Source organism: Martes martes, assembly GCF_963455335.1.
Source record: "Martes martes genome assembly, chromosome: 16".
NCBI classification, from domain to species: domain Eukaryota; kingdom Metazoa; phylum Chordata; class Mammalia; order Carnivora; family Mustelidae; genus Martes; species Martes martes.
The window spans coordinates 16,469,582-16,497,527 of NC_137904.1; the positions used below are offsets into that span (position 1 = coordinate 16,469,582).

A 27,946-nucleotide genomic window follows, 5' to 3' on the forward strand; every position below is an offset into this window, starting at 1 on the left:
TAGCTCACAGGTATAACTTCCGGTTGCTGTTTCTCTCTCTGCCCCATTTCTTTCCCAAGACAGAATCTTCTGCTAAATAAACCACAGCCATGAGCGCGAGCTCGGATGCTGAGATGGCGGTTTTTGGCGAAGCTGCTCCCTTCCTCCGAAAATCGGAAAAGGAGCGCATCGAGGCCCAAAACAAACCCTTCGATGCTAAAACATCGGTGTTTGTCGCAGAGCCCAAGGCCTCCTACGTGAAGAGCACCATACAGAGCAAGGAAGGAGGGAAAGTAACTGTGAAGACAGAAGGTGGGGCAGTAAGTAAACATACCGGGAGAAAACGCTCCCAGCTGTCTTCCTCTGTCTCCTCATTCAAGGTGAAGTTCTCCTTGCTGGGGACCTCAGCCTCCTGCCACACAGACACCCTCCTGGTCCATTATGGATGCCTGATTCGGATGGCTAAGGACGTTCTCAGCAGTCACCTCGGGTCCCCCCTTCCCACCTATCCACAGGACTTTGACATACTGGAGTTAGCCACCACCATATCCCTGAACTCCCCACTTCCCACTCTAAACCCCAAGTTTGGGGGTTTAGAAACAGAAGCCAGCTTCTCCTGTCAGCGAAGTATTGTTATTTACTGAGCTAAATAATGTATTAGTTTCCCCATTCCTTCCCCCCAGATTGGATGTGGGAAGAAAAACCATCTTTTTAAAAAGGTAGTATCCTAGTTCATCATAGGAGACAGATTTTCTTAGCATCAGACTCTCAAACAAATATACTTCCATGCCTTTATTTAAAGAATACTAAATAAATGAAAGGTGTCGGTAATTATAGTTTTATAAGCAAAGCAAACAGACAAATCAACTCTGTGTCCCACCATTAATACAAAGTGGTCTCTCACTTTACTTGCCAGACTCTAACCGTCAGGGAGGACCAAGTCTTCCCCATGAACCCTCCGAAATACGACAAGATCGAGGACATGGCCATGATGACCCACCTGCACGAGCCTGGAGTGCTGTACAACCTCAAAGAGCGTTACGCAGCCTGGATGATCTACGTGAGTGCCCTTCAGCATATCCCTATTCTGTCTATCTCTCTGGGTAAAGACAAGATCCACATGTCACATTTTCTGGTTTTCTCAGACCTACTCAGGCCTCTTCTGTGTCACTGTGAACCCCTACAAATGGCTACCAGTGTACAACCCCGAGGTGGTGGCCGCCTACCGAGGCAAGAAGCGCCAGGAGGCCCCGCCCCACATCTTCTCCATCTCGGACAACGCCTACCAGTTCATGCTGACCGGTGAGTGGGTGACGCAGCTACTTATGTCCAGATACACGGAAAGAGAACCTTTAACAAACAGACTCTGTCTAGCCCTTGATTATAATAATACATCGCAGCCACATGGGGCTTCACCGTGTTCACGGAACTCCCAGAGCTATAGTGTCATCCCCATTTCAGAAAGAGGAAAGGGCAGCTGGCCGAGCTCACTGACGCACCCAGCTAACCCAGCCAGTAAGCAGGAGCCAGGCGGAAACAATCAGCAGACCTCTGTAAACGCATCTGCCACTTTCCCATAGGTTTTAATTTCTGATTTCGACAGGAGAAAAGTTCAAATCCATTATTTTAAAATAGGCACATCCACAGCAATCAAGGAAAACAGTTGCCAGCTACAGCTGGAAAGTTTTGTGCATTCTTACCTCTATGGTTAAACGACACAGCCAATAGTGCGAGCCTTTGGGGTAGAACACGTGTAAAGAAAGAGCTACCACTTTCCTTCCGATGATTCTGAAGGATTTTCCTATTAGAACGGAAGAAAACAAAAATACCTCTTCCTCTGAAAATATTTTTTGAAATCGTATCAAAATCTGTTATTCCTGTCTTCTCAAAGCATAAACAAACAGATCTGATAGACATTACAGGCCCAAGTATAGCATCAAAACCTTTTATCTTCACACACCAAATGTACTGCCTTTGGAAATACTCCAAATTCTGGAGTTTCCTGTTGTTCCATAGGGTTTTGGAAACTGAGAGGGTTTGGTTCTTTTCTGGGTTTGGTTTGTTTTGCTGCACTTGTCTTTGAGCTGTGTGTTAAAGGAGAAGAGAGAAGAGAAAGGAATAAAATAGGAATCTTCCATTATAATTTGGCTAGCAATTCCACAAGGATTTCATGCCAGGAAACTGTTCTTTCGTCGTCAGCAGAAGCTAGCTACCTTCCAGAAATGATCCACGGGCTGGCTCATTTCAGAGGCTGTAATACTCAGCAGCTGCACTCCCTCGGCTCTGTACACCATCACCCCTACACCAAGGTCTGCACTCCCCAACTTTGGGGCTGCTCCAAGTTCAAGATCACTTATGGCTCGCAAATGTGATCTGCATATAAAACCATGCTAAACTGTGGCCTCTGACCTGGTTCATGTTATTTTAGCTTTGCCAAAAGAGACTATAACTTTGTTTTCTTATCAGTGCTCCCATGAGATGTGATAGGATCTTTCATAATTTTTCTGCTATTGGAAAAAAATCCATTTGAGTATGTTCTAAAATCTCCATTTACTGCTCTGAATAAGTTCTCTGAAGTCTACATCCACATCGAAATAACATCCAGATTTGTATCTATTTCTTTGATAGATTTTTAGGTTTGAGAATTCATTCAAATAGAATTGGAGATCTAACATATCAGAAAATTGGTATAAATCCAAAACATCAGTCATATAACTAGTGATTTAGAAATGATTTATGATTTAGAATATGATTTATGATTTAGAAATGTACATGAAATTAAAAGGAACATAAGATTAAATGAACACATTTACAGTTCCAGATCCCTTCCCTATTTAGTGTTACCAGCACTCAAATTAGTCATATCAAGAGCTGGGAGGAGGCCAAGTAGCAGAAAAATATATAAGGTTGAAGTCAAAAGACCTGAATATCTTTGACCTTAACGAGCTATGTAATTATTATTCAAAACGTCACTGATTCCTCTGTGGGTCTCCTCGTCTTTATCTGTTTGTTAAATAAAAAATTGGCCTTGGTAATTTGTAAGATCCCTCGTGAGTTCAAATTCTATAATTCTTACTGAAGTATTGATAGAGGAAATTATAGGAGCCTGAGATTTTCTTTAAAGTAATCCAGGGACAATGGGATGGGAGTATAGAGGATATAAAATTGGCCAAATGATGATAATTGTCATGGCTGTATGATGGGAACATGGGGGGCTCCCTATGTTATTGTCTCTACTTGGTATATGTTTGAAATTGATCACAAAGTCTTTAAAAATAAATAAAATACAAAAGGAAACAGATGATAGCCTGCCTGTCATTGTCACAAATTTTACTCCAAGAACCAAGTGCTCTTCGGGGACTAACCATAAAACCAAAATCATAGATGACATCTTCAAAATGTTAAAAGAACAAGCTGTGTTTGATCTAAACTGACTCATTAATCTTTATATTGAATTTTTTTTCTTTTTTAACTGATGGTCTTGACTTCTCTTTCACAGATCGTGAGAACCAGTCCATCCTGATCACGTACGTGATTCTTCCCTTCTCTGGTTTTGACTGTCTTAGATATAGACAACGAGAGCTGTAATAGTTCTGATCTCTTCTCTGGTCTCTGTTTGACAGCGGAGAATCTGGTGCAGGGAAGACTGTGAACACCAAGCGTGTCATCCAGTACTTTGCAACAATTGCAGTCACTGGGGAGAAGAAGAAGGAGGAACCTACCTCCGGCAAAATGCAGGTGGGTCTGCGGCCAGACTCTAGACTCTCAGGGCTCTTGGGAAGTCTGGAGCTCCAGAAGTAAGGACCACTCTTGCCTTTGCAGGGCACCCTTGAAGATCAAATCATCAGCGCCAACCCCCTACTGGAGGCCTTTGGCAACGCCAAGACCGTGAGGAATGACAACTCCTCTCGCTTTGTAAGTCTCCTGGTCACAGAGGGATCTTCTCAGCCCTTCCACACCAGAGAAAACATATCCAATTTATCATTTCAATTGCATCCTTCTGTGTGTTTCAACTTTTCCATACAAATCTTTCTCTTTTCAAGGGTAAATTCATTCGAATCCACTTTGGTACTACAGGGAAGCTGGCTTCTGCAGATATTGAAACATGTGAGTAACAGGACCACCAAAATATGAAAGAAAAATGAGTGATTTCATGTGCAAGGTATTCAGGAACACTTGGCGTGTGCCAAGCCTGCTGCCAGTGTTGCCCATGAGCTAATGCCAGACTTATCCATAAACCCACCGTGTGCTCCGTCAACCTCAATGCAGACTGACGGTTCTGGAGCACATTCTGAAATTCCTGCCACAGAAGCAACTCTGATATTTTTTTCCAGGACAAACATTAGGGCTACATCTGGCTTCTTGAGAGTCACCTCTAGGCTTACAGTACTTCTCTTCATCTGAGCTCTGGCAGGTATTCCTAAGTAATCGCTCACCACAAAGTATCAGGAGACATAAGGACAGAGAAGATATTACAGATCGATTATAATCCAGGGGTCACAGGTCCCCCAAATTACAAATTTATTTTTACTGGAGCAGACAGGTTTCTGTCTCTACTCTGAGATGGTGAGAAACTTGTGCAGTTGTCATATATATTTGGAATTCTTATATGCGCACCAAGAGGATCAATCATCAGGCAGAAATCTCAACAAAGTCTAACATAATGTCCCCAGTTTTAGCAAAGACACTGAGGTTCATTTGGTATTTCAGCAGTATTGGGGAACTGGGGTGTCTCAGTCAGTTGAGCGTCTAACTCTTGATTTTGGCTCAGGTCATGTCTCAGGGTCGTAAGATCAAGAAGCCCTGCACCAGGCTCTGCACTGAGTGAGGAGCCTGCTTAAGGTTCTCTCACTTCCTCCCCTTCTGCCCCTCCCCCTACCTCTCTCTCATCCCTCCCTCTCTCCTTCTCCCCCCCTAAAAAATATATATTTCAGCTGTATTGATTTTTTTCTAATTTAATATGTATTTCTATTTCCAGATCTTCTAGAAAAGTCTAGGGTTACTTTCCAGCTAAAGGCAGAAAGAAGCTATCATATTTTTTATCAGATCACTTCCAATAAGAAGCCAGATCTGATTGGTAAGGAAGAACTTCAATTCACAGATAAACATTAATAGTTCTATTAACAATTAATGTAAAATGTATACCCTCAACTGTATGTACCCAGAAATGCTCCTGATCACCACCAACCCATATGACTATGCCTTCGTCAGTCAAGGGGAGATCACGGTCCCCAGCATTGATGACCAAGAAGAGCTGATGGCCACAGATGTAAGTCACACACACACACACACACACACACTCTCTCTCTCTCTCTCTCTCTCTCCCTCTCTCTGAAAAAAATTCCATTAAGTGCAGGAACAGCCCTGTAGGTGTGGTTACTCTACGATACTGTATAAATTCTCCAAAATAAATTAGTGTCTTCTGCCCTAATCTTCGTCCTGTCATTTCTCCTGGCAGAGCGCCATTGACATCCTGGGCTTCACTCCTGAAGAGAAAGTCTCCATCTACAAGCTCACGGGTGCCGTGATGCATTATGGGAACATGAAGTTCAAGCAGAAGCAGCGTGAGGAGCAGGCAGAGCCGGATGGCACCGAAGGTACCAGATGAACCTCCTTCTGGGTCTGAATTAAAGATTATGGCAGAAAAAAAAAAGTCTATTCTAAACTCACATCTCTGTTACAGAGGAAATTCTGAAGGGCATGTACATATTTACACACACCGCACGCTTTCCTCCCCCACCCCACTTTCCTCTCTCATGTGTCCTAGCTTCATCATTTCTAAGCAGCCCAAATAAGTTAAAATGAACCCTAACAGGTGCTTAGAAAGACATATCTAAAAAGCACAACTGGAGCCAGATCATGAGAGAAAGGAAGAGACGGCACAGCGCTCCTGCTCTGCTGAGGCAACGGTGGCCACGTACGTGAGACAAGTTGGCATATTAGCCTACTTCAGCACTGGCTGGCCCACTAGTGCCTGGGGAGACAAGATCTGCCCGACAGAGCTGGGGGCGAAGGACGTCCCTAGGTATCTGTGCACATGTGTGCGCTATCTATATATAAACCTGCAGGCACTCTAGGCAGTCAGATAAAAAAAGAACTGAGAAAGAAAAATCATGTGTTCCATGTGCGGAACATAAAGGACCTACCAAGGAAACTAAAGTTTTCTGCTCCTTAAAGCCTTTCTGAAACCCTCCTCCCCCAGCTTGATACAATCTCTCCCTCCTCTAAACTTGTCAGCAGTTTCTGTGGTACCAGACCTGTGGCATTTACGTTACAGTCCTTGGCAGAATTTCAGAAAGAGACTCCGTAGGGGGCACATAGTGAAATTTAATACCCACACCTTCAGATAATGAAACTGAAAAAGTGGATTTAAACGTGGAGGAGCAAAATTGAAATTGGGATCCAAATATTGGTACTTTTATCTCTCCCTAACAGCAAATATTAAGATGTATTTATCTCTTGCCTCCTACCACACCTAATATGTCTGCCTTAAGAGCAGGCCCTATGGCTCTTGCCTTACATAAAGTGTTGCCATATACGCTGGACATATGTTAACTGTTGATGAATTTCTCAAAAGCTGCTTGCAATAAATCCCCAAAGACCAATGTAGCTGACTATTTATTAGCAAGCATGTGCTCTGATGTACAGGGAACCTCATCTGACCTTCTACAGAATTACTCAAAACTTTTTATTTAAATAATAAAGAAAATGGATTGGAAAAAAATAGAAAATTAGGTTAAAGGGGATATCCACCATTAAACGTTTCTTGAATTTTGTCTCTGCAGTTGCTGACAAGGCGGCCTATCTCCAGAACCTGAACTCTGCTGACCTGCTCAAAGCCCTCTGCTACCCCAGGGTCAAGGTCGGCAATGAGTACGTCACCAAAGGCCAGACTGTGCAGCAGGTGAGTGTGCGACCTCAATGAATGACACCGCCCCAAGCCCTCATAGCATGTCTTCAGTAGCGCCAACAATCACTACTCTGTCCGCAAAGGTGTACAACGCCGTGGGCGCTCTGGCCAAGGCCGTCTACGAGAAGATGTTCCTGTGGATGGTCACCCGCATCAACCAGCAGCTGGACACCAAGCAGCCCAGGCAGTACTTCATCGGGGTCTTGGACATCGCCGGCTTTGAGATCTTTGATGTGAGTTGTCTTCATATTAACAAAAAGTGAGAGAAAAATGCCGTGGGCTCTGATACACTAGGCATTCCTGTATATTTATGGTGTCTACACTGCTTCCTCCATCAGCACCCAGGACAGGAGTGACCTCCCACACAGCTAGGCAGTAACAGAAACATAATGACAACCATTACTGGCATTTGTGGAGGAGTGAGGGTATTTCTGGACTCCACTAAGCACTTTAAGATGCTCATTTAATGATGCCTCATTTAATCTTCCAAACAACCCATGAAAGGTTAATAAATATTTCTATGAATTACATGTGGAGAAACAAGAGTCGCAGGGAAATGAAAACGCTTGCTACAGATCCCACAGCCCTTTAAGGCAAAGCCAGGACAAGAGCCCAGATGTGTAGACAGGGCATCACCAGTGGAGGAGGAAGCACACATGCCATAGTCTCTCCTGTCCCAAGCTCATCGGACATGCACTATTTCACCTCCAGGGCATCCACTGCAGCATGTGCAAAAGGCGGGTTAAATTAGTACAAAGACCCTTTCAGGTCATCAGGTCCCTACTTTAACAGACTCAGCAAGAGAAATAGCGTCTAGATGTCTGAGATGGAGAGGAGAAAAACTTGCCTATTATTCCACTTTGTACATCCACTAAAAGGTTGCAGCATAAGCTTCCCTTATTCTGTGACAGACAAGAGTGAAAATGAGAACTTTATCCTGAATTGGAGAGTGGGATGGTAAAAGTGAGTCTTTCCAATAAATTGCCTTCACCCTTAAAACTAAACCATTATCCCATGGGACCATGGTTGTAGTTTCAAGGTATGCTTTTGCTATGCAATCTTACAGCTGGGAAAATGTCAATTCTACCAGAAGTCTTGCTGTATAATTGACACCTATGCCTTTAAATAATGCCCAGAATTCACAATAAAGGCTCATGTCAAAAAAAGAGATCATTTTTTTTCCTTGGGACCTCTGAAAGAACAACAATTAGTTTAAATTTTATTTCTTTACTAGATTCCATATTTTTTCACTAAAAGGATTTTTCAGTTTTTCAATAAAAGAATTTTTCAGAATTTTACTGCTAAAAAATCCATTTAATGTTGATAATTTTGTTTTATTTAGTTCAATAGCCTGGAGCAGCTGTGCATCAACTTCACCAACGAGAAGCTGCAACAGTTCTTCAACCACCACATGTTCGTGCTGGAGCAGGAGGAGTACAAGAAGGAGGGCATCGAGTGGACCTTCATCGACTTCGGGATGGACCTGGCTGCCTGCATCGAACTCATCGAGAAGGTCTGTTTGACTTTCTTAATGTTTTGTTAAGTAGGCCCCATGCCCAACGTGCAGTCCAACTCGGGGCTTGAACTTACAATCCTGAGATCAAAACCTGAGCTGAAATCAAGAGTCGGGACACTTAACTGACTGAGCTACTCCAGCACCCTGCTCTGTTTGACTTCTAAAGGAAAGACAGAGTGCAAGGATAACTCTCCCAAGTGTCTGAAGCAATTCTAGAAAGTATCACAATGATCTTACATAGACGGATATCAGAACAAACACAATTTTTGTTTAGAACTTCCTCCCTCTTTTCAACTTCTGCCTATGAAGGACCAGAGTGGCGGCAGACACCTGAGTGGCTCAGCGGTTAAGCGTCTGCCTTCAGCTCAGGTCATGAACCCAGGGTCCTGGGATCGAGTCCCACATCTGGCTCCTTGCTCAGCTGGAAGCCTGCTTCTTCCTCTACTTCTGCCTGCCCATGCGCTTGCTCTCTCTCTCTCTGACAAATAAATAGATAAAATCTTTAAAAAAAAAAAAAAGAAGAAGAAGAAGGATCAGAGTGTTTAGTTTCATTCTGTTCTAACCAGTTTTGTCCTAACAGCAACTCAAACCTGATTTTAAAGCACCACTGAAAACTCAACTGAGATGATCTGCTCCACCAGCAGAACTACCTCACTAGCTCTGAATCTATTTCCACTGCAATCGAAGACATCAGCAATATAAATAAATTTTTTTTCTAGATAAAAATTAGCATACATGTAACTCAGCAAGAACCTCTATGAAAGATAATCTGTTTGGAAGTCAAGAAGTCTAAGTGCTTACGGTTTTCCATAATCCAAAAGGGATTAAATACAGAAAATGTCTTAAATAAGGTTTGGATTATTTATATTATTAAATTACTGCATATAAAGTAAATATCACTCTAAGTCAGTAAATCTCTTTCATAACAAAATAAAAGTGACAGTAGATTAATTCATTAAATAGGCAGAAAGTGTGATAACACGGAACATTTTAACAAACTGCCCATACATGCTATACTGACTGACATTTGGAGTTTGTATTCTGCTATTCTCTTACCTGAAAGTGTGCTATGGATTGAATGTGACAAGGAATGGTGGGAAAATCACTCCAATGATAACGAAAGGATTTCTTTGTGGTCTATGATCCTGGTTTATTTTATATATGTATTTATTTGGCAGTTCTGATAATTCAATCAGATACAGCCACCACGTCTGCATCTTTTGGGAAAGATACATTGACACTAATGTCCACCCTTCTGAATTCAGCCACTGGGCATCTTCTCCATCCTGGAAGAAGAGTGCATGTTCCCCAAGGCCACAGACACCTCCTTTAAGAACAAGCTGTATGACCAGCACCTGGGCAAGTCGGCCAACTTCCAGAAGCCCAAGGTGGTCAAGGGCAAGGCCGAGGCCCACTTCTCTCTGATCCACTACGCCGGCACCGTGGACTACAACATTGGTGGCTGGCTGGACAAGAACAAGGACCCTCTGAACGACACTGTGGTTGGGCTGTACCAGAAGTCCGCGATGAAGACTCTGGCCAGTCTCTTTTCCACCTACTCGAGTGCTGAAGCAGGTACTTTCAGTGCCCTTAAACTAAATCAAGCGCATTCCCACCAAATGTCAATATAACATTCCAGCCTCTAGGATTCTGCTCTAATTGACGGGTTGTTCTTTCTACCTCAGATAGTGGCGCAAAGAAAGGTGCTAAGAAGAAGGGTTCTTCATTCCAGACCGTGTCAGCCCTTTTCAGGGTAAAGTACAAATTTCACCCAAAAACTCTATTCGGTTTCTGTAAATTATCATAATTACAGGGTTTAGAATAAATCAGGAGAGAGTGGAATGTTCAAATACTCACTCTTATCATGGTCGAACCAAGCAACACTTCTCTTACACGGCCAGATGCTCTACCAATTATTCTTCATTACGATCATCTAATGTGTTCAGTAATGCCGAAACAGCCTTAGCAGCTTTCATATTATGTAATCAGGCTGATTTTTAAAGAAGCATAGCTGAACTTCAAAGCTGTACCCAAGGAAAGCTGTTATCTTTATTCTACTAATGTCGCCCTTCGAGAACGCTCCTGAGTTCCTCTTTGACAATGAACCAGAGACACGCTCTTTAGCACATCCTTCCCCCAATATGCACCTTTGTCCTCTGAGGTGGATTTAATTTTTTATAATGGCAGAAAACCCTCTAAAACCAAGCCTAGTGATTTATATGGATGATTAAGCTAGAAAATATCTCTTAAGATTAAAATAACAAATAATTTTACCACGAATAATGTGATTTTGTCAGGTATCTTAACAACTGACTCTTCCAAAGGGAAGTGTGTGAAATGTCTGGACCACAGCTGCTTTGTCAGAATCTGTACGGCTAAATCTCATTCCCTTTAAAACTGAAGACTATAACCCGCGACTGGAACAGGAAGACTGGCCAGTTCTTTTTCTTTCTCACTACCAATTTTCCTCATCTCACCAAGTAGGCTCTTGCTTCATAAACTTATTCTTGCACATGTCTTCAAGATGAGAAGCCCACAGTACTTATTTTGTTTCCTAATAGTTAACTGAGATATGAAAGAAGAAAAAAGCAACTGTGCTTTCTCAAAGACTGTACCTAAGAAATATTGAGAAATATTTACATGTGAGTTTTCTATAGTTGAGTAAGACATCATCATCAGTCATAAGCAATTACATTATTTTTGAAATAACATCCCCCAGATGCTTCAGGCTGTGGATCATTCCCAGGCACCCAAGATCCACCCATGCAAGACTATACAGTCTCGTGATTTTAGACTCGTCAAAAAAAAAAAAATTACAAACAAGCAGTCACAGGTTCCATGGATAATAACAACTTCAAGGAAGGAATGGCAAAGGCGGGACAAGGGCTAGCTCAGGTTCCCAGTGTCAACTACAACTGTGAAAATTACTAGCACTGAGACAGATGGAAGAGGATTTAGAGGTAATCTCAACTCCTTACCGATTAAGGTCCAGAAAGACAAGTGGGATTTTACAGTCAAGCAGCTCATCAGTGGCAGAATGAGACCACAGATTCTGTCTTCTGATTCCCAGGCGAGAGCAATTCCTATGCATCAAGGCTACGGGATTTGCAGTTTGTTTAGAGAATAGATCCTAGCTGTTGTAAATGAATACCCTGGAGAGCTGCATTTCTTCCCAGCGCTTGGCCTTGTGACTAACTGGCAGGCTAGAACCCTGAAGACCTTAAAAATACAGACCAGTTGAAATCTCAGAGGCTTATCCCTCACAGTTAAGGGAGTGTCTAGGTTCACTCCAAATAATTTCAAAAAAGCAATCTGAAATCAAACTTTCTCATCAAGTCCCTTCTATCTGGCTTTCTAGGAAAATCTAAATAAGCTGATGACCAACCTGAGGAGCACTCACCCCCACTTTGTACGCTGCATCATCCCCAACGAAACCAAGACTCCAGGTAAGACCCATCTGATACCCCAACAAGCTCCAGGGTGCTTGCTTTAGACCATGAAATGAGGCATGTGTGCTCTTCCTCTCAGGGGCCATGGAGCATGAACTTGTCCTGCACCAGCTGCGGTGCAACGGGGTGCTGGAAGGGATCCGCATCTGCAGGAAGGGGTTCCCGAGCAGGATCCTTTATGGGGATTTTAAACAAAGGCCAGTTCCTCTTTATTGTATTTCACTGAATGCTGTGAACATTCTATCATCTTAATTGTTGTCCTCTGTTCATCGTATCTCATGTGCCCTGCTTAGTAAATGCTATAAAATTAAGAAATCAGATAATATAGTCTTCTGGCAGTAGGACAGGATGACAGTTCGAAGAGGTGGTATTTCTTATAAATAGGAAGGACACATGCATTAGACTACAGAAAAATCACACTGTGTTACTATCTGCACCTGAAGGACAGCTGGATTTTCTTTTACTTTTTCTCTCAAGTTTTTGGGGTCAGTTGGTTTCCCCATATAATCATACCTCGCTAATCATTCTCTCCTTTGTTTGACTGAACAGATACAAAGTTTTAAATGCAAGCGCCATTCCAGAAGGACAGTTCATTGACAGCAAGAAGGCTTCGGAGAAACTTCTTGCCTCTATTGATATTGACCACACCCAGTATAAATTTGGACATACCAAGGTATATCTGTCATTTATTCCTACCTGCTCCATGCCCTTCTGCTATTTCTGTGTCTCCTGTACCATGGGGAAGACTCGGGATTCTCCCTTTTTCCAGGTTTTCTTCAAAGCTGGACTTCTGGGTCTTCTGGAAGAAATGAGAGATGAAAAGTTGGCCCAGATTATAACAAGAACTCAGGCCGTCTGCAGGGGATTCCTAATGAGGGTCGAGTATCAGAAAATGTTGCAAAGGAGGTAACAGTGCAGATTATCTGCATTGTAAAGTCCCTATGGGACTATCACCCAGCCCTTCTCATTTATTAACTTTCATTTTGTGGCAAATACATGCCTTTCACACGATTAAAACATACCGCTAAGACATATCCGCCTTCTCTTGAGCCCTCACACTTGTACTCCCTCCAGCTTCTCCCTGTCTATCCACCTCATACAGAGCTACCAGAATAACGTGCAATAAGCACAGTTTCCAACATGCTTATCTCAGTCTGTGGCTCCCCCTGGCCCCCCATGACAAATCCAGTTGCCTTGCGTGGCTGTCAAGGCCCTCTGTATTCCCCAGGACCTCCGTCATTTCCAACCACACAGCCTTGTCCAGCCAGGCTGAGTAATTTGCTTATCTCCTGTTTTCCTGTTTGCCCCAGCCTTTCCCCTTCGTCCTAATGTACTTATTTACCAATCCAGAACTTGCCTTTGTCCTTTCTCCAGTGAGCCTCATCCAGCTCTATCTATCCAGCACTGATGCACTCCCTGCCCCCCCCCCGCCCCCCACCAACACACTTGGCATTCATTTTGCTCCTCCCCTGCTTACTTGGACTGGTATTGTAAGTGTTCCCAAGTCCTTCCCACGTGTCTACATTGTGGTTTGTGTCATGGTATTTGCCTTCTCAGAGTCATGGTTCTCATAATTTGGACCTATACAGAAAGTGAATTTTCACTTTAATAAGCTTGAAGAGGTATACAGCAAAGCTTGCTAGTCTAGTGCTACAGTTTGCAGAAGGGACATCTTTTATTACTATTTAAAAATTGTACTTAGATAAAACAAATTTGGGTGCTCAATGCATGCTAAATCACCTATAGATATTAACAACCTAATTAAGCAAATAAGAATGAGGTATTTGAAAGAATCTGAGAAAAGCCAGTACATTATCTGAAAAAGCTAACAGAAGTTATGAGTGGATAATTCAGTGGTAATCAAAATAAGAGGAAAGGCTTCAAGAAAGACGTGCTAAATCCTAAACTCCTCAGGCGGGGCATCTCAGCACCCGGTGTCATCTCACAGCTCACTCTGCAGGCCAACGGCCTGGCAACACAACCAACTCACAAATGCCACGTCCACTCCCAAATCACCAATGCTGCAATATTTCAAATGATCTTAAACTGGTATGTGTTCCTCATACGTGCGGACTATTCCTGCTCTACGGTCTGCTCCTTTGCTAGTGTGGTAAGGGTCTTGAGAACACAGAACTGCTCAATATGAGCCATACACTTTAGCAAACTGGTTACACTGGGCACTACGATGAGTGTGTCTGTGTCTGTATAAAGCCCGCATGGAACATACACGAACTCTGCTGTATCATTGACACCTGGGGGCTCACCACAAGGGGAACCTGTGAGTAAAATAAAAACTGACAACGGTAACACTGGTCCCGGTGACTTGATCGACGCTGATATTTTTACATCATTTCAGAGAAGCCCTTTTCTGCATCCAGTACAACGTCCGCGCCTTCATGAACGTCAAGCACTGGCCCTGGATGAAGCTCTTCTTCAGGATCAAGCCGCTCCTCAAGAGTGCAGAGACCGAGAAGGAGATGGCCACCATGAAGGAAGAGTTTCAGAAAATCAAAGACGAGCTCGCCAAGTCAGAGGCCAAAAGGAAGGAACTGGAGGAAAAAATGGTCACTCTCTTAAAAGAGAAAAATGACCTGCAGCTCCAGGTTCAGTCCGTGAGTATTCTGTATTCTGAATGCAACATGTTACCGCAGCATTTCTGGAAGGCATACCTACTTCAGATTTACAAACAGCCTTGTCTTGGAAAAGAAAAATCTCAAGTTACTTTTTTAGGTGTTTCACTTACCTTTCAGTAGTCCTGTGAGGAAGATATGCACAATGACTTCCGAATTACAAATGGGAAAGGGAGGACTAAAGACCATTCAATAATATCACAAAACTAGCAGCCACGAAGGAAGCCTTTTAAAGGCAAGGCTCCAGCTTGCAGTTAGATAGCTTACCCATTTGCCTGGTGTGCTTCATCCCAGCCTTATGAGGATCATCCTATTCTCCAGATGCAAGTTTGAGACTGTACTGAAATTTTAAAAAGGCCATTATTCTTTTTTTAAATTCAAGTAGCCAACATACAGTATCTCATTAGTTTCAGAAGCAGAAGCTTCTGGTTCATCAGTTGCATACAACACCAGTGCTCATCATCACATCACGTGCCCTCACCCAGTTACCCCATGCCTCCACTCCTCTCCCCTCCAGCAACCATCAGTTTGTTTCTTATACATAAGAGTCTCTCATGGTTTGTCTCCCTCTCTGATTTCTTCCCATTCAGTTTTCCCTCCCTTCCCCTACGATACTCTATGCTGTTTTTTATATTCCACATATGAGTGAAACCATATGGTAACGGTCTTTCTCTGACTAACTTATTTCGCTCTGCATAATACCCTTCAGTTCCAACCACATCAGTGGCAATGGTAAGATGTCATCCTTTCTGATGGCTGAGTAATATCCCACTGTATATACGAACCACATCTTCTTTATCCATTCATCTGTCGAATGGACATCTCAGCTCTTGCCTGTTTGGCTACTGTGGACATTGTTACTATAAACACCGGGGTGCAGGTGCCCCTTATTCTTATTTCTCTCCATCCCTAACCCCTGAGATTTAGCTCAATAAATCTGCCTGCAGTTACATGAACTGAGCAACCAGAGTATAAGGTAGAGCCAAGTTCCCTCTGTGAGCCCTCCTCTGACAGACATCCCAAGCTCTTAAAGCTTCTGTTTACTAGCTCAGGAAGAAGTGGTAATTGGGGGTGGGGGGGACAGACTGGACCAGTACTCTGGCCAAGCACAACCTCCCATTTGCATGGCTCAAAAGCCCACCACTGTCATGAAAAAACCTGTGAAAAGGATAGTTTCCCTAAAATCTTAAAGCTATTTTCAACTTTCCCTTCTGATACTTTCACTTACATGAAGGTTACATCTTCCCAAGACACGAAACCAACAGCTGCTTCAGCCTAGCGTCTCTTCACAGTTCTTGTCATCAGTCAGTGAATAAACACTTACCAAATGCATCACTATTAAAAATAAGAGCAAAGGACCCCTGGGAAGTCCCCATTGTCATTCATTTAAGCATTTAAAAAACATAAGCTATGAACAAAACAAACACTGAGTGAGAAGTTAAAGAAATTCCCCAGGCAAGAGTAATCTAATAAGGCTGAGCTGATTTGTATTTGAATTCCTCAGTCACTCATAAAAACTGTTTGGGGCTATGTAATGCCTCAAAATTACACATTCTTGTATATTCTAAAATTCATGTTGAGACTAACAGGTGATCCTTAAAGTACAAATGAAAACTGTGGACATTTACAGCACTGCTGTGGACTATCAGGAAGGTTGTGAGTGTATCAACAAATGGTTCATGGAAATGTATTCACAGGCATAAAATTATTTAAGTTCTTTTTCTTTTCCTTTTCAAATTCAGTCAAACAACTAGTTTCTTTTTTTTTTTTAATTTATTTATTTGACAGACAGAGATCACAAGTAGGCAGAGAGGCAGGCAGAGAGAGAGGAGGAAGCAGGCTTCCTGCTGAGCAGAGAGCCCAATGTGGGGCTCGATCCCAGGACCCTGGGATCATGACCTGAGCCGAAGGCAGAGGCTTTAACCCACTGAGCGACCCAGGCGCCCCAAACAACTAGTTTCTTAAGGTGAACAGGGAATGAGCAAAACCAAATCTAACTTACATAAGTCAAAATCTTTGGGGGCACCTGGGTGGCTTTGTCAGTTAAGCATCTGCCTTTGGCTCAAGTCATGACCCCAGGGTCCTGGGATCAAATCCCACGTGGGGCTCCGTGCTCAGTGGGGAGCCTGCTTCTCCTTTTACCTGCCACTCCCCATGCTTGTGTGCTCTGACAAATAAATAAATAAATTCTTTAAAAAAAACTTTTAACATCACACCTGAAACGTTCCTAATGATCATTTATTCCCGCCCTCTCAACTACATATCAGAAAACAAAAGATAAAGGAATAAAGTAATTTGCCCACGTTCATCCATATGGAGACAATACTGAGACAAGACCTTAGGCTTCCCATGGCCAATCATTCTCCTAGACACTTCAATCCAGTCATTTTTCAAATTAATTTGCTTCTAAGTCTATAGTCTTGCTTTTAATTAGCTCCATTTCCCCAGGCCATGTAATAATGTTCAATTAAGTTTAATATACATTCATACTGAAAAAGGCACCAAAAGTCAGCAAACACTACTATTTTGTGCAAAGAACAAGTTCAAAATCGTAACAAGCTCTCTAATGACCTTAATGAATCTCTCCACAGGAAGCTGATGCCTTGGCTGATGCAGAGGAAAGGTGTGAGCAACTGATCAAAAACAAAATCCAGCTGGAGGCCAAGATCAAGGAGGTGACTGAGAGGGCAGAAGATGAGGAGGAGATCAACGCCGAGCTAACGGCCAAGAAGAGGAAATTGGAGGACGAGTGTTCAGAGCTCAAGAAAGACATTGACGACCTTGAGCTGACCCTGGCCAAGGTTGAAAAGGAGAAGCACGCCACGGAGAACAAGGTATGCGTCATATTCTGTTCTACCATACAGACATTCTGCCACCCTACTAACATGCTTTAGCACAGCTATCATTTCTCTTTTTAATTCTTTAAGGTGAAAAACCTCACAGAAGAGATGGCAGGTCTGGACGAAACCATCGCAAAGCTGACCAAGGAGAAGAAAGCTCTCCAAGAGGCCCACCAGCAGACCCTGGATGACCTGCAGGCAGAAGAGGACAAAGTCAACACCCTGACCAAGGCTAAAGCCAAGCTAGAGCAGCAAGTGGATGACGTAAGTGTGTTTTTGATATCCCTCTAAAGGATTTTTTAAAAAACATTTTCAATGTTTAACATATTTTCCTTTCTCATTAGCTTGAAGGGTCTCTAGAGCAAGAAAAGAAACTTCGAATGGATCTAGAAAGAACAAAGAGGAAACTGGAGGGAGACCTAAAATTGGCCCAAGAATCCACAATGGATATAGAAAATGACAAGCAGCAACTTGATGAGAAACTCAAAAAGTAGGAACTCCAGAAAAAAATTCCATGTAATATCATCTTTCAATTCATGAGTAGTAATATGTCTTGGTCTTCTGTCCACAGGAAAGAATTTGAAATCAGCAATCTGCTAAGCAAAATTGAAGATGAGCAGGCAGTAGAAGTTCAACTACAGAAGAAGATCAAAGAGCTGCAGGTGAACCATCTCACCTTCACTTTTTTCTGTACCCCAAAAACCCTGAGACTGAGATGAGTTTATGTTAATGTTGATGTGTCACCCCCAGGCCCGCATTGAGGAGCTAGAGGAGGAAATCGAGGCAGAGCGGGCCTCCCGGGCCAAAGCAGAGAAGCAGCGCTCTGACCTCTCCCGGGAACTGGAGGAGATCAGCGAGCGCCTGGAGGAAGCCGGTGGGGCCACTTCTGCCCAGGTCGAGATGAACAAGAAGCGCGAGGCCGAGTTCCAGAAGATGCGCAGGGACCTGGAGGAGGCCACCCTGCAGCACGAAGCCACGGCGGCCACCCTGAGGAAGAAGCACGCGGACAGCGTGGCCGAGCTTGGGGAGCAGATAGACAACCTGCAGAGGGTCAAGCAGAAGCTGGAGAAGGAGAAGAGCGAGATGAAGATGGAGATTGATGACCTCGCCAGTAACGCAGAGGCTATTTCCAAAGCCAAGGTACCCCAAACCATCTCTAACTGATGGTAATTAATAACCTGACAGAATACTCCTTGTTCTGTCACTAAACATTGCTTACTGGCAATTTATAGCACTAATCTAATATTTCCTATTCTAATATATTCCACTCTACTTCATTTCTGTTAGCATTTCCTTATAACCTATTAAGACGATTTCAAAATCCACTTTAAGCACGTGTCAGTATTGTTGGAGAAAATGAATGGGCTCCAACAAGGGCTACTTCAGGGACACTCCACCCTCACCATGCTGAAATCTTAGCCTGTCCCATCAAGTTGGCACCATAACTTTCTACTCATGCTTGAATTTATTCACTCTAAAAATACTTGAAAATATTTTTACTCAAGTTTTAACTTTTTCTTACTGCACTCAGTGACTCATCTTTCACTGCCACATCCCATAGGGGAACCTTGAAAAGATGTGTCGTGCTCTAGAAGACCAGGTGAGTGAACTTAAGACCAAGGAAGAGGAGCAGCAGCGGCTGATCAATGACCTGACGGCTCAGAGAGCGCGTCTGCAGACAGAAGCAGGTGCGGACCTTCCCCTGGGCCCTGAAACTATATACTAGATAAAAGTGATTCCAGAGGTTCTGGAGAAACAGCAATACTCCCTTCCACTTTAGAAGGAAATAAACAATCTGGTGCAACGTGCTGAGCAAGTAAGAAAGAATACAAAGCGAGAATCGGCAGAATAGTTTACCTGTGACACTTCTGTGGCATTTCTGCTTTTTACCTCCAGTTCCAACCAGTTCTATACCCATATTTAGAAGCAGATAAAATACATATTTGATGTATATACGTATATAAATGTACATGTATACACAAATATGAAAGCTTAAGCTTAGTTTTATGCCATTAACCAATTCATTTACGTCTGCTATTCTTAGGTGAATATTCCCGACAATTAGATGAGAAAGATGCTTTAGTCTCTCAGCTTTCAAGAAGCAAACAAGCATCCACGCAGCAGATCGAGGAGCTGAAACGTCAGCTGGAAGAAGAAACTAAAGTGAGTTTTACCAAAGATCTTCGCTGAGCAAATCGAAGCACATCCCTTTAGGTTCTAGTCTGGGTATATAAATTATGTATCACTGAAAAAATGCATTCAAGTCACTGAACTAGTCCTCCCGCAGGCCAAGAACGCCCTGGCCCACGCCCTGCAGTCCTCCCGCCACGACTGTGACCTGCTGCGGGAACAGTATGAGGAGGAGCAGGAGGGCAAGGCCGAGCTGCAGAGGGCGCTGTCCAAGGCCAACAGCGAGGTGGCCCAGTGGAGGACCAAATACGAGACGGACGCCATCCAGCGCACGGAGGAGCTGGAGGAGGCCAAGTACGTGCTGTGAACACTGGGGGAGGAAAATGACATGGTTTCTAGCTGCACAACCCAGCAACTCTCAGAAACAACATGATGATGATATCGATGACGGTAACATAACAGTAATAATAGACGCTAAATTTACGGAGCGCACACTATGTGTCAAGTACTATATATACACATTAGCTCATTTAGTTTTCATAGCAGCATCATGTTTTATTCCTGTGTTACAGAGGAGGAAACAGGCTGTGAGAGGTTACCAACTAACCCAAGAGCACATGATTAATAGAGAGTACAGCTGGGATTAAAACCAGATATCCTGATTCCAGAGCCCACCTTCCTCAGTACTGCAGTAGGAAGACACAGCTCTTCAAACCCATGCTGGAGGCCACCAAACTGTACATAATGTCCAGGGTTGGTCTAAATAAAATAAACCCTTAGTCTGTGTATAGACCACAGAAGACCTTCAAGTAGATCTTCTTGGGCTTCAGGGTGAAAGGATTTTCTGTGCCGCTAGGATGTAGAGTTAGCACTCAATGGGGAGTGGGCATTAAGAATGTGGGCAATTCAAAAGGAAAAAAGAAAACTTGCCTTGCTTAAACTGTCCTGATTTATCCATCAATTTCTCTCTCTGGTGAGAACTCCAAATACATATTAACAGAAATTATCTATTTTTCTCTAGGGAAAAAGTACATAAAATGAAATGGAAAGTCAGAAAGCAAATTGAGTATGCTCAGTACACTTTTGCCCAGTAAAATATCTAGTTAGCCTCAAATCCTTTTTGGAATGAGATGAGATATATACATCAATCAATAAAATTGTCCTGAATAATCATTTTGTGCGACCAGACTCAATCGCAAATCCTGAAAACCCTGAATTACTCCTGTAGTAAGACACGTACAATGGAGCACCAGCAGCAGCTTCTAAGGGCTGAACCCAGGGGCTCGCCACTTCGGACCTCTTCATGAAGGACCGATCCAAAAAGCAGCTCTGGCTGCCACAGCTTGGATAACCGTATGTTCTCTGCCATTATAGAAGCAGGCCTGCTTCTATAATGTTATCGCTTGCCCCGGTTCCAGACCACTCTCCTTAACTGCCCGGCTAACGTTCCAGGAAGAAGCTGGCCCAGCGTCTGCAAGAAGCCGAGGAGCACGTAGAAGCCGTGAATGCCAAATGCGCTTCTCTAGAAAAGACGAAGCAGCGGCTCCAGAATGAGGTGGAGGACCTCATGCTGGACGTGGAGAGAACCAACGCGGCCTGCGCCGCCCTGGACAAGAAGCAGAGGAACTTCGACAAGGTGGCCCACCCTGCTTAAACTTCATCAATGTTTACTTGGTCTCCCTTTCTCCTTGCAGAAGCTGACAATTTGGTGCTTTTCAGGTCCTGGCGGAGTGGAAACAGAAGTATGAGGAAACTCAGGCTGAACTTGAGGCCTCCCAGAAGGAGGCCCGAGCGCTCAGCACTGAGCTGTTCAAGGTCAAGAATGCCTACGAGGAATCCCTGGATCACGTCGAAAGCCTCAAGCGAGAGAACAAGAACTTGCAGCGTGAGTGCTCTTGAACTTCTGTACTTCCAACAGCCCTGGCAAGACCCTTGCAATGCTGCATGATTCTGACCGCTCCTCCCCTGTCTGTTCACCCACAGAGGAGATTTCTGACCTCACTGAGCAGATTGCTGAGGGAGGGAAGCAAATCCATGAACTGGAGAAAATAAAGAAGCAAGTGGAACAAGAGAAATGTGACATTCAGGCTGCCTTAGAGGAAGCAGAGGTACATATTATTCTGCTAAGGGGGAAAATCAAAGACATGGGTGAAAACACTCGAAGTGGGCGATGGATCCATTATTACAGCACTTGGGAGAATATGAACTATTTGTACAGCCTTTATGAAGGACGATTTGGCAACAGTCAGCAAAAGCCTTAAAAATGTAATACTCTGGGGACGCCTGGATGGCTCAGTCGGTTTAGCCGCTGCCTTCGGCTCAGGTCATGATCCCAGGGCCCTGGGATCGAGTCCCACATCGGGCTCCTTGCTTGGCAGGAAGCCTGCTTCTCTCTCTGTCTCTGCCTGCCACTCTGCCTGCTTGTGTGCTCTCTCTCTCTCTCTCTCTCTGACAAATAAATAAAAATCTTAAAAAAAAAATGTAATACTCTGACCCATCAATTCTATAAGAATCTGCCTCAGGAAAATTCTCTTAAATGAAGGTAAATCTTTAAGCACAAAGATTTCCAATCCCAGAGCAAGATGAAGCTAACTATGGAACATTCATATGATGCAACTGTATCCAACCACTAAATATAATTAATATGGGGAAGTATTTATGGTGGACAATAATTTTAAAGCAAAGACACATGTGAAGGGACGCCTGGGTGGCTCAGTTGGTTAAGCAGCTGCCTTCGGCTCAGGTCATGATCCCAGCGTCCTGGGATCGAGTCCCGCATCGGGCTCCTTGCTCGGCGGGGAGCCTGCTTCTCCCTCTGACTCTGCCTGCCACTCTGTCTCCCTGTGCTCTCTCGCTCTTTCTCTCTCTGACAAATAAATAAATAAAATCTTTAAAAAAAAAAAAAAAAAAAAAAAAAGACACATGTGAATACACACTATAATTTCATCACGTAAAAATATATGTATAAGTAGGAAAACTAAAAAATATGTCCCATATTAAAATGGTCATCTTTGGGTAGGGCACACAATAGGAAGTTTTCCTTTTTTTTATATATTGCCCCATGTTCTACAGTGAACATATATTCTGTAATCAGAAAAATGTTTTTAAATTGAGAATTTCTACAAACATTTTAATGTATAAAACAGACTGAGGGTTCATTTTTCCTACATGAGTTTAAAAGTGAGTTCTGTTAGTACTCATATGAATAATACTTACACAGCACTTAATACTTTACAAAGCACTGTTATTACAGAGCTGCCCTATACAATCTGACTGAGTAAATAAAAAATAAATTATTTACCTAGCAGGTTCCGGGAACTGTTGTGTTGTACTTTGTAAAATCAGAAAAACTGATGGTAGTAAGTTTGGCTCACAAGGCAATACACTCCAAATATTTAAGTTATTTTCCATTATTAATTGATCACTATTTTGCTAAGGCATCTCTTGAACATGAAGAGGGAAAGATCCTGCGCATCCAGCTGGAGTTGAACCAAGTCAAGTCTGAGGTCGACAGGAAAATTGCTGAGAAGGATGAGGAAATCGACCAGCTGAAGAGAAACCACATCAGGGTTGTGGAGTCGATGCAGACCATGCTGGATGCTGAGATCAGGAGCAGGAATGATGCCATCAGGCTCAAGAAGAAGATGGAAGGAGACCTCAATGAGATGGAAATCCAGCTGAACCATGCCAACCGCGTGGCTGCAGAGAGTTTGAGGAACTACAGGAACACGCAAGGCATCCTGAAGGTAAACAGGTCCACATCAACAGCTAAGTCAGGGAAGTGACCTGTCCTCCATTCAGCAAAACATCTTTGTGCTAAACAACCCAGTTTTTTTTTTCTTTTAACAAATTATACCGATCACAGTATGGAGACAGCTAAATATGCACAGAATATATTTTTACAGAAATGCTATATAAAAGAACAAACAGAAGCCCAGAGATAAGCTTTGAGATGGGAGAGAGTACAAGACTTTGGTACCAATAAGCCTGAGGCTGAGCCTTAGTTGTGTTACTTACTAGTTGCCTGATTTTAAGCCAACGATTTAACCTCTCAGAACTTCTGCTGCTGCTTCTACAAAATAAGAATGAAACTACCCACTTCATAGGGTTCCTGCGAGAATCAAATGAGATAACAGATGTCAAGTACTAGGGAGAGCATATGGAAAATACTCTGTAAGTGACAGACATTAGTTATTCACACATGAAAAAATAACCAGTTAATGGCATAAATAGAATGAGACTCTGTCTCCTGATCATTCTCATTCACCTAAGCTAGTGACATCACCATTTTCACACTCAAATGACAGGCCTGTCACTTCCTGCTCTTGGCACCAGTACATTCTGCCAGTTCACCTCCTGGGATGTTCTCATCCCCTTCAGAGTATCTAAGGCTTTTTTTTTTTTTAACTTAACAGGACACCCAGCTGCACCTGGATGACGCCCTGAGGGGCCAGGAGGACCTGAAGGAGCAGCTGGCCATGGTGGAGCGCAGAGCCAACCTGCTGCAGGCCGAGATCGAGGAGCTGCGGGCCACTCTGGAGCAGACGGAGAGGAGCAGGAAAATCGCAGAACAGGAGCTCCTGGATGCCAGTGAGCGCGTCCAGCTCCTGCACACCCAGGTAAGACCTCCACATCAGGCAAATGCTGGTGTACTTTTGAGTGATGGATCAGAATTACAGTAGGAAAATGCTCCATTTTTATAAATATATGTATATAAAAAAGGATGGGGGATAAGCTCTAAAATATTAACTGCAGTTATCTTGGAATGGTGGGACTATAGGCGATTTTTTGGTGTGTGTTCCTATATGTCTTTTTTAAGATTTTCTAATCTCTAAAAGGAGAGTTTTATTTAAAAAATCTTTAGAGTTTTGACTCTTAGATCTTGAAAACCATGATTTAGAATAAACTTGAATAAAGATGATTTGTTAACTCCGGAATCCAAAAATGTGCCACCTAGTGTTTCTCGTCAGGAGTCCTTCTGCATTTAGTGCTGTTGTGTTTACTGTACGGGACTCCTGCAGGGCATTGCTGATTTGTCTGGACATTAAATGCAGTAGCATCGGGTGGTCATTTTAACAAGCAAAAACACCTACCTCCAAATGTTTCCAAATACACACTGAGGCAGTGCTGATTCCCTTTGAGAAGCACTGGGTTAAAATTTTAATAAAATATTTTCCTAAGACTAACTCAGTATTCCCCCAGGGAGCAAACGATGAAAGTTATCAGAGAATAGATCCTTTCCCAACTGAAAAACTCCCAATGCCAGGCACTCACAAAAAAATCAATTATTTTCTGCTATTTCCAACCTTTTGAGGATAGAACACTAGTAATGTCTGATTGAAATATAATTGAAAGAGCAATTAATTAATATAGGCATTCTTAAATCTCAAAAGTCCTCATGCATAAATTAGATAGACAGTGGGGTAGTGGGAGGGGCTGTTCCAATCTTTCAAATGATTAATATTTTGCACTGAACAAATATTTAAAGTTGAGTAAACTGTTGCTGTCAGGTCCGCCGCACAAGCCAACCAGTAAGACGTCTGTAAAATCCCACATTGGCAAACAGCAAGTCTTACAACTTTCCATTGATTACTTTTAACAGAACACCAGCCTGATCAACACCAAGAAGAAATTGGAAAATGACGTTTCACAACTCCAGAGTGAAGTGGAAGAAGTCATTCAAGAATCACGCAATGCAGAAGAGAAGGCCAAGAAGGCCATCACTGATGTGAGCAAGCTCAGCATGGGTTTTACTGACACACGTGTGTTACCTGCCATTACTAGGTTTCCTTATTGTCTCAATGCATTTACTAAATAGGCGGCCATGATGGCCGAGGAGCTGAAGAAGGAGCAGGACACCAGCGCCCACCTGGAGCGCATGAAGAAGAACTTGGAGCAGACGGTGAAGGACCTGCAGCACCGTCTGGACGAGGCTGAGCAGCTGGCCCTGAAGGGCGGGAAGAAGCAGATCCAGAAACTGGAGGCCAGGGTGGGTCTCACAATCTCTCTGAATCTGGGAGGGGGAAAAGGACACTCCCTCTCTTTTTCTCTCTCCCTATATATTAAAGCCCATCATTGTCCTGAGGCTGAAGGCATTCAGCCAAAATATCTTCAGCAGGTTGTGAGCTAATTAATATCCCCTAAGACTGGCTATATACGTATCTTTCTTGGTTGTAGGTACGTGAGCTTGAAGGAGAGGTTGAAAATGAGCAGAAACGTAATGCTGAGGCTGTTAAAGGTTTGCGGAAACATGAGAGAAGAGTAAAGGAACTCACCTACCAGGTAAAGGGAAAAACTTTCTAGAACATCCAGACTTCCTGCCCAAAGGGAAACTGACAATCTGTTTAACTATTTATGTGGTGCTCACAAACAAATCCACCTGAACTCAATATATAAATAAAGGGGCAAAGGATAAAAATGCTTGTCTCAGACCCTTTTCTAAGCTAGGAGAGGCATGGAAGACTTTAGAAAATTGTGTATCAGAGAAAACGATACAGGTTTTAAATCCAGATGAACAGGACATTAGTCCTAATTTGGCCCCTCTTAATTTTTGAACTTGGGTAAGTTGCTTAACAATTAAACCTTAGTTTCATTCCCTATAAAAGAGAGTAACAGCATGTACTCTTCAGAGTAGGGAGGCGAGATTCAGAGAAGATGTGCAGAATTCCCTAACACAGTGCCTGCACAGTGTGGACATTTAGAAAGAATGGCTACTGTTAATACTACAGAGGAAGGCGCAGGTTGACCAAGTTTACCCGAGGTCCACCTGCCATCACACCAAAGTGGTATGATTTTATCGCCTGTAAGTGGCTCATTCCATTGTACTGAATGCAGACTGTTCTTTCACACCGCCAGACTGAGGAAGACCGCAAGAATGTTCTCAGGCTGCAGGACTTGGTAGATAAATTACAAGCGAAGGTGAAATCATACAAGAGACAAGCTGAGGAGGCTGTGAGTACCTTTAAGCCCTTGAGGGAGAAGAAAACTACTTTTGGGGTGGAAAGTATATTAAGAGAATGTGTCGGGGCGCCTGGGCGGCTCAGTGGTTTAAGCCTCTGCCTTCGGCTCGGGTCATGGTCCCAGCGTCCTGGGATCGGGCCCCGCGTCAGGCTCTCTGCTCAGCGGGGAGCCTGCTTCCTCCTCTCTCTCTGCCTGCCTCTCTGCCTACTTGTGATCTCTCTGTCAAATAGGTAAATAAAAAATCTTTTAAAAAATTTAAAAAAAAAAAGAATGTGTCAATGAGAAAACAAGCAAAGTCAGAATATGCCACTCATATTTTTAATTGTTTTGTTTTGAATTTAAATTCAATTAATATACCACTCATATTGTATGAGAGATTATAAACATGAACTTACCCCCAAATCCTGATTACAGAATAGGACTTTAAGAGGAGATATTTTTATTATTGGGCATTTTGTAAGAGTTGGGGGGATAAAACAAAGTTCCAAATAACCCACCTTGATAGCGGCAAAGACTGCATCATCACAACTGTAGTCCACGATAAATACTCCTCTCTAGAAATGAACAAGACCAAGTGTTCTCAAGAGCCAAACATAAATCTTTACCCCAGCTGACTCGTTCCTGACACGACCGGTATCATCAGGGGCTCATCTCTCCACATGTACTATAGCAAATAAGAACATGCTAGAAGATTCTCCAGCCTCACTTTTCCTGATGTTCCCCATTCTTCCAGACACAATGTGGTAGGTTGGAAGTAGACAGGAAGTTAGGAGAGGGAAGAAGGAAGGGAGGAGCTCAAGTGGTAATAAGTAAAACCAACAGATGCACACATCTTCTCAGACCCATTTTTCCCACTTTTTCCCTTTCTCTGTATACCAGAGTCAAAATATATGACAAAAAATTGCTAAGTGAGGTTGTCTCAAAGTTGAAACTTGACCTTGCATTTACTTACTAAACTCTGTCAGGGCACATGGCTCTCTTCCTTCTTTCTACCCGGTCCATGCAGCAGAAATGGATTTCACGGACATACGGCTTTGACACACTAAGGCTGTCCTTCCACTTCAAAAGTGTTTCTTCTTTCATTCTTTAGAGTGAAAAAAATACACAACTGAAGTGACAAGTTCTGTCCAGATTTGAAGTCAGACATGCCAAACAGGCCATAAGAAGGACATATCTGAGTTGAGGAAATAATCCTATTTGGTGACAAGTGCAGTGAGAATCACAAAGTCTAATTCTCACAATTTTATCTTTCCTCTCAGGAGGAACAATCCAACACCAACCTTGCTAAATTCCGCAAGCTCCAGCACGAGCTGGAGGAGGCTGAGGAGCGGGCTGACATTGCCGAGTCCCAGGTCAACAAGCTGCGGGCGAAGAGCCGGGAGGTCCACACGAAAGTCAGTGCAGAGTGAACACATCTGCCTGATGCTGCCAAGAGGCTGAAGAAATGCACAAAATGTGCTATTCTGGGCCACTTATGATGCTCATTTTTCTCTTAATGTTGAGTAAATAAAAACTCAAGCAAACTCATACTC

General features: G+C 43.1%; 1 protein-coding gene across 2 annotated transcripts; it reads left to right on the forward strand.

Annotated features, from left to right (window-relative positions):
* Positions 1 to 89: 89 nt before the first annotated feature.
* On the forward strand, positions 90 to 27,946 carry LOC308357773 (myosin-8-like; the record flags this gene model as incomplete). Of its 2 annotated transcripts, none has more annotated exons than XM_080827542.1 (38): positions 90 to 299; positions 896 to 1,039; positions 1,125 to 1,281; positions 3,479 to 3,506; positions 3,603 to 3,717; positions 3,802 to 3,894; positions 4,023 to 4,086; positions 4,958 to 5,056; positions 5,145 to 5,248; positions 5,438 to 5,576; positions 6,765 to 6,883; positions 6,973 to 7,122; positions 8,232 to 8,402; positions 9,671 to 9,980; positions 10,091 to 10,158; positions 11,764 to 11,851; positions 11,934 to 12,051; positions 12,404 to 12,527; positions 12,624 to 12,760; positions 14,211 to 14,466; positions 17,076 to 17,318; positions 17,412 to 17,588; positions 17,669 to 17,814; positions 17,896 to 17,986; positions 18,075 to 18,464; positions 18,886 to 19,012; positions 19,369 to 19,487; positions 19,612 to 19,808; positions 20,907 to 21,090; positions 21,174 to 21,339; positions 21,438 to 21,562; positions 22,892 to 23,200; positions 23,870 to 24,073; positions 25,057 to 25,182; positions 25,273 to 25,443; positions 25,632 to 25,736; positions 26,310 to 26,405; positions 27,674 to 27,946. In XM_080827542.1, the coding sequence occupies 38 exons, from the start codon at positions 90 to 92 to the stop codon at positions 27,821 to 27,823; spliced, it is 5,820 nt and encodes a 1,939-aa protein (XP_080683668.1). In that variant the 3' UTR covers positions 27,824 to 27,946. The 2 variants fall into 2 exon arrangements, with proteins under 2 accessions (XP_080683668.1, XP_080683669.1); XM_080827543.1 differs by having other exon boundaries at positions 114 to 299; positions 9,671 to 9,989.